This window comes from Megalobrama amblycephala, linkage group LG21, assembly GCF_018812025.1.
Source record: "Megalobrama amblycephala isolate DHTTF-2021 linkage group LG21, ASM1881202v1, whole genome shotgun sequence".
Classification (NCBI taxonomy): domain Eukaryota; kingdom Metazoa; phylum Chordata; class Actinopteri; order Cypriniformes; family Xenocyprididae; genus Megalobrama; species Megalobrama amblycephala.
The window spans coordinates 1,575,127-1,583,609 of record NC_063064.1 but is presented as its reverse complement, the minus strand read 5'-3'; the positions used below and the strand labels follow the sequence as shown (position 1 = coordinate 1,583,609).

Sequence of the window (8,483 nt, the reverse complement as noted above, 5' to 3'; positions counted from 1 at the left end):
ATTAGTTTAACTGTTAGAGTAATAAATTAGGAGTATACATTAGGCTACATATTTCGGTAACCTACTGTAAAATAAAACATTTTTGATGCCATAAAATAATCCCCAAACAGCTGTAAATATCAAACAAAGTATTATATTTGATTCAAAGTTTTCTCTTTGTAAACATACATTGTCACAATCATAAGAGATAAACCAGTCAAAAGTTATTTGTAAAGTTTCTCGGATGAATTTCTCTGGTTTTCTGAGACAATGCATTGAAATGTTTTTTCCCTTCAGGGGCTCCGTAGAGCACTAGATTTGGTTATCTGGAAGAGTGTCTATCTGGATCAGGGTGATCCAATCCAATTTTGCTTTGAAAAAACAGCACAAAAGTAAGTTGGATTACCTGATCCTGGATAGCAAAACATGGGATTTCCAAATCCAGATCATTCTGATCCAGATTAAACTTTTTGAACAACTGGTCCCAGATGATTTGATCAGGGAGACATGCAAAATGTGCAGTGTTGGGGGCCTCCAGGAATGAGGTTGGGAAACACAGAGAGGAACTGGACATATGAAGACTCGCACACTGATCCAGATAAGAGAAATCCTGACACCTTGTGGAATTTCTTTGAAGGGCAGGTGAAAGTAAGGCATGTGTGGCACATCTTGACCTCACTGCAAGTTTTAAGCAAGACTTAAAGGATTAGTTCACTTTCAAATAAAAAATTAGCCCATGATTCACTCACCCTCAAGCCATCCTAGGTGTATATGAATTTCTTCTTTCTGATGAACACAACCGGAGTTATATCAATAAATATCCTGAGCTGAAGTAGTCTCCGTCTACATCCATCCATCATAAACGTACTACAAGCGGCTCCGGGGGGTTAATAAAGGCCTTCTGAAGCGAAACGATGCGTTTGTGTAAAAAAAAATCCATATTTAACAAGTTATGAAGTAAAATATCTAGCTTCCATCAGATCGTCTTCCATATTTAACTTAGTTTAAGAAAGTATAAAACTCTTGCAGTTCAAAAAGCTTATGCTACGTCCTCCTTCCCTACTCAACTTACGATAAAAAGTGACGCCATCACTTACTTCGTATGCGTCAGGATATTTATTAATAAGCCTATATTGTGTTCAGCAGAAAGAAGAAAGCCATATACACCTAGGATGGCTTGAGGGTGGGTAAAGCTTGGGGTAATTTTCATTTGAAAGTGAACTAATCCTTTAACACTGTGTCAACAACCAGACGCGACGCTAAAATCTTTTCCATGTTAATCAGATTTTTTGTCCTAACCAGCCGACGATTCTATTTTAAAAACGATTTCTGTGATATTGTGGCTGGAACAACATGACAAAATATGGCAGTGATAATCTCAGGATATGTTTATGTGCTTTATTGTGTAATGTGACTTTAAATGTCATTTATCATTTTTTCAGTAGCCATTACTGAAACCAACAATAGACAATATTATATTATTTTATAATATTACATCTTATATGACTTAAATATTGTTCCAGTAACTCAATATGAATTTTTAATAATGTTAAAAAAATAGTGTAATATTCACTAATTTGATTTTGTACTTTTCCATCAGTTGCGAGTGCCGAGAGAGCCCGCCCCTGCGCTCTTCTGATTGGCTGTGATTTTTGATTGACTATCGTGTCTCATAGTCGCGGCCGCCATTTTGGAGTGAAATGCTAACTGGATAACAGCACAGAATCACAAAAGCAAACAAAATGACAACGAAAGAGAAGGCAAAGTGGAATAAACGAACGCAATGTTCGGCAATACACTGCAAAAACTATCAGTGTAGCACTACAGAGGTTGCCTTCCATCGTTTTCCCAAAGACCCTGACAGGTAATTATTCACAAAAGTGTAGAAATATTGCGTGTTTTGAAGTGGGATTTATGCTAGCGCTATCTTATGCAACTGCCAATTTAACTATTTTTTAGTCTTTATTCATTTTATGAACTGCAGGTCCTAACCATAGAATCCATAATAATGATTTATATGAATGTGCTACTAAGTTAGAATCGACTTATTTAATTCATTTATTTCATTGATAACTTATTTTGTATGTTATTTGTCTCATAGGAAACTGTCTGAGGTTATTATATCATTAGATGAACTCATCACTTCATTCTTACCCTTCATACTTAATGTAGAGAGAAATATAATATTAATGAAATCCTTGAACTTCCCTGTCTCAAGTTATATGAGAATAAGCCTAATGAGTTATCACTTAATACTTTTATTTTATTGTTTAAATGTATATATTTTTTTATTATTTTTTTGTTCATTTAGTATTGAAATTGTCATGTAGGGTTAGTTCACCCAAAAATGAAAATTCTGTCATTTATTATTCACCCTCATGCCGTTCCACACCCGTAAGACCTTCATTCATCTTCAGAACACAAATTAAGATATTTTTGATGAAATCCGATGGCTCAGTGAGGCCTGCATAGCCAGCAATGACATTTCCTCTCTCAAGATCCATTAATGTACTAAAAACATATTTAAATCAGTTCATGTGAGTACAGTGGTTCAATATTAATATTATAAAGCCATGAGAATATTTTTGGTGCGGCAAAAAAAAACAAAATAACGCGTTATGAATCTTTTGTGTCGAATCAGCGGTTCGGAGCGCCAAAGTCACATGATTTCAGCAGTTTGGCGGTTTGACACGCGATCCGATTCATGATTCGACACAAAAGATTCATAACGCTCCAAAGCTTCCTGAAGCAATGTTTTGAAATCGGCCATCACTAAATAAGGCTACGTTCACACTGCAGGGCTTAATGCTCAATTCCGATTTTTGAAAAAATTCGATTTTTTTGCAAGGCCATTCACATTTTCAATTAAATGCGACCTTTTGTGATCTCCTGTGTGAACGTGAAATGACCTAGAAGTGACCCGCATGCGCAGAAGAGTACGCAACGGTCAACGACGTCACTCGTTGTTTGCGGAAGTAGCTAACGTTAAACATGGATGTCAACAACAGTGTAGTCAACAGCGGAGCTCTTTTTGCAATATTAAAGTTATTTTCCCAACGGAGCCAGCACAATTACAATCGTCCGCCATGGTTGTTGTTTATCTTCTCGTTCCCGCCTACTTCAACGCACAATTATGACGTTTGTAGCGTATCAATGACGTACGGGTCGGATACATGTGGCCTGGCCGTTCAGACGGAGGTCGCATTTCAAAAGATCGGATACGTATCGGATTCAGGACCACATACCCAAGTGGCCTGGGTCACATTTGAAAAGATCGGATCTGTGTCGTTCAGACTGTCATGAAAAGATCAGATACAGGTCGCATAGGGGCAAAAAAATCGGAATTGGGTCGTTTCAGCCTGCAGTGTGAACGTAGCCTAAGTCGTTATTTTGTTTTTTTTGGCGCACCAAAAATATTCTCGTGGCTTTATAATATTAATATTGAACCACTGTACTCACATGAACTGATTTAAATATGTTTTTAGTACATTAATGGATCTTGAGAGAGGAAATGTCATTGCTGGCTATGCAGGCCTCACTGAGCCATCGGATTTCAACAAAAATATCTTAATTTGTGTTCTGAAGATGAACGAAGGTCTTACAGGTGTGGAACGGCACAGACATAAATGACATTATTTTCATTTTTGGGTGAACTAACCCTTTAAATGAATAAATACATGCATACAATACTGTCTTTTTCAGGTGTGCCAGGTGGGTGCTTCATCTCAGGAATGCATCTTTGTTGGGGATAAGCCCTCTGCAGCTCAATCAAAACTACAGGGTGTGCAGTGCACATTTTCACTCTAGCCAGTTTAAGAGAGCATGTGATGTGTAAGTATATGCTGGAAAAATATCACTATAAAATTGAAATTGCCTTTAGAAAAATCCTGAAGATGGTACTGTATCTGTCTTTCTCATTACCTTTTAGCCATGCGGGATTGAAATGGAATGCAGTGCCCACAATGGTTAAAGATCCAGACCCACCACTCCCATTGGACTTGAGGTTAAGGAGAAAGCGATCAAAGACACATCAGAAGTTACCACTAAAGAAACGTAAGATAAATATAGTTAAATATAGGGATACTTTGAGATTAGAGATGTCAATTTAAAAAATTTCCATGATCGATTGTCATTTAAATCAATGATCAATTAATTGATTAATCGCTAGCCTTAATATAGCCTGCAATATGCGTCTACTACAGTGGCATATAGCCAACGGCATGACAGGGTGTGCAGATTTGCTGTTGCATGTTCCTCACCAAATGAATGAGAAGGGTTTATAGTTTAAATAAAAGGCTATAGGATTATAAAATGAGTTGATGTGATTGATCATTTAAATGACTTATTTAATAATGAAATACGACTAATAAAACGTGTCACTCAGATGCGTGCTTGTCAGAATATACTTGACATGCTCTTCCTCTAACAATGCACTGAAAACGGCAAATAAAAAAAAAGAAGCATCCTATATAAGATTAATCAGATATATGGGAATAAGTGTAAAAAAACATAATGGAGCTTTAATTAATTTTGAAGTTTTATTAAGTGTTAACAATGAGATTATGTGGTTTTTATAATCAGTTAACACTGCTTTTGTCATTTTTTACAAGATAGACAAAATTTGTCACCAAAAAAGTCATTCGGTTTAACCAAAATTTCAGTTTTACCGAATTATGATATTTTCAGACAATGCTAACAGGCTGATATCTAGCAAAAGGACAATCAAACATTTTATATTTAGTACAAGTTTTTAAAATATTACAACATTTTCCATGTTTTATAGCGGTTGCACCGAATGACCTGATGTTTCGGGACATGCGTATGATCAAGAGAAAACATGAATTTATCAAATAGTTAAGAGAGAGTTAGTTACTTTGCTTCATGACCATGTGGTCCTTTGCAGGTGCCTGAATGATGTCACATCCTGTCACATGATACTGACCGCATGACTTGATCCAAAATGGTCCCTTTATATTGGTTACTCTGAATGACATCAATAAAATTTATTTTTGCTCATAACAAAGCAACGACTTCTACATATAATTTTAATATCATTTTGCACTATGTTTATATATGATGTTATAAAATCATGCCAGAAAAAAAAAAAATACATTTATTACATTTTAAGATATTTTAATCACAAATTAAATGGCTGTATTGGACTTTGGACGGTTAAACCGAATGACCTTTTGACACTTCAAAATTATTAAAATTTTTAAAATATAATTAAACACTTTTGGATTCAATAAAAGAGATCTAGTTGTACAATCTTGTATACTTTGGATGTCATATCTTTGTTATTATTATTATTATTATTATTAACGCCTTTGGACAAAAAAAATGACCCGACACATTATTGACCCATATACAAAATAAACATAATATTACAAATTATATCTGCACAAAATAATGCAAAGTTACGTGCTATTTTTAGTCACTCTAGATTTCTTTTAGAGTGTCAATCACATTATCCATTTTAGAGTGACAGTCTTATGGTCTTAAGCGAAGGTAACATCTTGTTGTTTTGCTGTAATGTGATTTTAGTTAATAATTTTTTTAATTTGTGTTTGTTTTACAGGCCAAAAAAAAATAGTTTGCCTGGCAAATGTGGTCTCATCCACTGCAGACAGTGTTCAACAACCCCCTGATTCAGTTGTTCACCCACCGACAGCTGTTACCTCACCTGATGCTCCTGTAGCAGGACCTTCGATGCCACTGACACCACTGTTGCCAACAGCCGTTGAACCTTCTGAGAAGGAACGTGCCCTGAAGTTGAAGATTAGGAATCTGAGTGCACAGGTGTGCAAACTGAAGGCGAAAATGAGGAAAATGACCCCGCTGAGGAAGACCGTGAATGCCGGTATGAATAAGGCGTTCGTGATGGAGCAGTTGAAGAAACTCTTACCAGCCAAAGCATATGCTTTTGTGAGCACACAGATACGTGCGTCTCAGCGGAAGGCTCGTGGTTTTCGGTGGAGCACTCAGGACAAAGCTTTCTTCTTGTCTCTGCTACATGCCAGTCCAAGATGTTACTCGCTGCTGTTGAAAGTGTTTTTTATGCCATCTGTCCGCACACTGCAGAAGCTTGTGAAGTCTGGTGCAGTTCCACCAGTCACTGCTAATGCGGAAGCTGAGCAGGTCGAGAAGCCAATGGACTGTATACTAGATGATCAGTTTGATTCCCAACAAGTATCTTCTTTTAGTTCTGATGATCATGGTAAGTGGGAAAATTAAAGGATTAAAAGAGTGGATAAACAATGCAACCATCTACAAATAAGCCTGCATCTTAATCAATATTGTCATAAATACGTCTAGTTTTATTTGTGACATACAGTATGTATCATTAGGTAAATGTTTTGTTTTTCCAGAACAATGATGCTGGAGTCTGAAGTCAACATCCCTGAGGGTGTCCTATCAAAACGTGTCCTGGACCTGCTGAGATGCATTGCTGTGTCTTTTATGCTGTAATTGCCATTTTTTGGACACAGTGGCTGTGTTTTTTGTTTGTTTTATCTCTTTAACAAACATTAAAATGCAAAAACTGTTTACTGTCAAGCTGTTATATTCGTATTGTCCAACATTCCCAGTTTTTCTGATGCATGTTCATAATTTAATTTCATATGGTGGTGTTAAAGGAACACTCCTTTTTTTGAAAATAGGCTCATTTTCCAACTCCCCTAGAGTTTAACAGTTGAGTTTTACCGTTTTTGAATCCATTCAGCCGATCTCCGGGTCTGGCGGTAGCACTTTTAGCATAGCTTAGCATAGTTCATTGAATCTGATTAGACCGTTAGCATCTCGCTCAAAAATGACCAAAGAGTTTCGATATTTTTCCTATTTAAAACTTGACTCTTCTGTAGTTACATCGTGTACTAAGACTGACGGAAAATGAAAAGTTGTGATTTTCTAGGCCGATATGACTAGGAACTATACTCTCATTCTGGCGTAATAATCAAGGAGCTTTGCCATGAGTGCAGCAGACCCAATGATAAAACTTCATTTTCCGTCAGTCTTAGTACACGATGTAACTACAGAAGAGTCAAGTTTTAAATAGGAAATATATTGAAACTCTTTGGTCATTTTTGAGCGAGATGCTAACGGTCTAATCAGATTCAATGAACTATGCTAAAAGTGGTACCGCCAGACCCAGAGATCGGCTGAATGGATTTGAAAACGGTAAAACTCAACCGTTTAACTCTAGGAGAGTTGGAAAATTAGCCTATTTTCAAAAAAAGTGGAGTGTTCCTTTAATTCAGTGTGCTAATACTTGAATTTTAAAGAATTTCAACCCAAACGGACAAGGTTTCTAGAGAGCAAGTGTTTGGTGAATAAAAGTGGAAGACTTTAATGCAAAGTCTGTAAAATAATCTGTTAAAAGGATTTGATGATCACTAGTGATTGTACATTATTCTGTTCTCATCATTCAGGTTGGGTGTCTGCTTTAATATGATATTGCCATAGCGACAACAAAAAGATAGTGGACTGCAGTCGCTTTCACTCCAAAATGGCGAAAATGTAGCTGGACGCTGGAACCTTCCATTGTCTTTCACTTATTGCCAATATAAGTTCTTCAATTGTACATGGGACAACAAAAGTAAAACAGCACCAAAACTTGCCATCCAAACCAAACTGCTTAGATTTCTATACCTGCAGTACTTCGACTCTCTGCAACAGGGAAAAGTCAAAAGTGTGTACGTCCAAATGTGTCTGATACTCAGAAGAGCCAGAAAAAGTACACTGGCCAATAAACAAAACCAGGACACAGTGAAAACAGTAAGAATTGAGCATTTTGCTACACCGCCCAGCACAAAGGCTATGTTTAAGAGTAATTTTTAGCTACACAAGTCATTCTTTCAGGTTTCAGGGAGTAAAAATGATCAATTATTACAGTAGTGGCCAGGCGTTATGGAAAATTAACCCTTTATTTTGAAAGATTTTGTAAGCATATTGCATAGTTGTGCTTGGAGTTGACCATTTTATTTCTGATAGTAATGCAATGAACCATGCCAAATTGTGAGACATCACTTTTGGCCAGGCTATCAACCAATAACCAATGAAATATTAATAACCAATTTTTCCTGTAAATTATCTGACAAAATTATTTGGCAAAAAAGGCAAACCCCTTGACCAAGTTTAGTGTTTCATTCTCCATTCTTCATAAACTCATTAAATTATGAGAATAAAATCATTAAATTACGAGAAAATTACTAATTTAACGAATTTGTTCTTGTAATTTAATGACTTTTTTCTCGAAATTTAATGACATTTTTCTCATTTTTTAACGAATTTGTTCTCGTAATTTAACAACTTTTTTCTCGTAATTTAACGAGTTTATTCTCAACATTTTATCTCGATTTTTTTCTCATAATTTAATGAATTTGTTCTCATAATTTAACGACTTTTTTCTCGTAATTTAATGACTTTTTTCTCATAATTTAATGACTTTATTCTCAACATTTTATCTCGACTTTTTTCTCGAAATTTAATGACATTTTTCTCATATT

General features: G+C 35.9%; 1 protein-coding gene across 1 annotated transcript; it reads left to right on the top strand.

Annotated features, from left to right (window-relative positions):
* Nucleotides 1-1,651: 1,651 nt before the first annotated feature.
* Nucleotides 1,652-6,534, top strand: LOC125257034. The gene is made up of 5 exons (XM_048173445.1): nucleotides 1,652-1,843; nucleotides 3,682-3,810; nucleotides 3,908-4,032; nucleotides 5,558-6,196; nucleotides 6,348-6,534. Exons 1-5 carry the CDS (start codon nucleotides 1,722-1,724, stop codon nucleotides 6,353-6,355), a joined length of 1,023 nt encoding a protein of 340 aa, XP_048029402.1. The 5' UTR covers nucleotides 1,652-1,721; the 3' UTR covers nucleotides 6,356-6,534.
* The last annotated feature ends 1,949 nt before the right edge of the window (nucleotides 6,535-8,483 follow it).

Bases quoted from the DNA above. Each gene is read 5' to 3' on its own strand.
- LOC125257034 (XM_048173445.1), top strand. From the start codon at position 1,722: ATGACAACGAAAGAGAAGGCAAAGTGGAATAAACGAACGCAATGTTCG. The intron at 1,844-3,681 runs GTAATTATTCAC...TGTCTTTTTCAG, and splicing joins TTTCCCAAAGACCCTGACAG to GTGTGCCAGGTGGGTGCTTC. The intron at 3,811-3,907 runs GTAAGTATATGC...ATTACCTTTTAG, and splicing joins TTTAAGAGAGCATGTGATGT to CCATGCGGGATTGAAATGGA.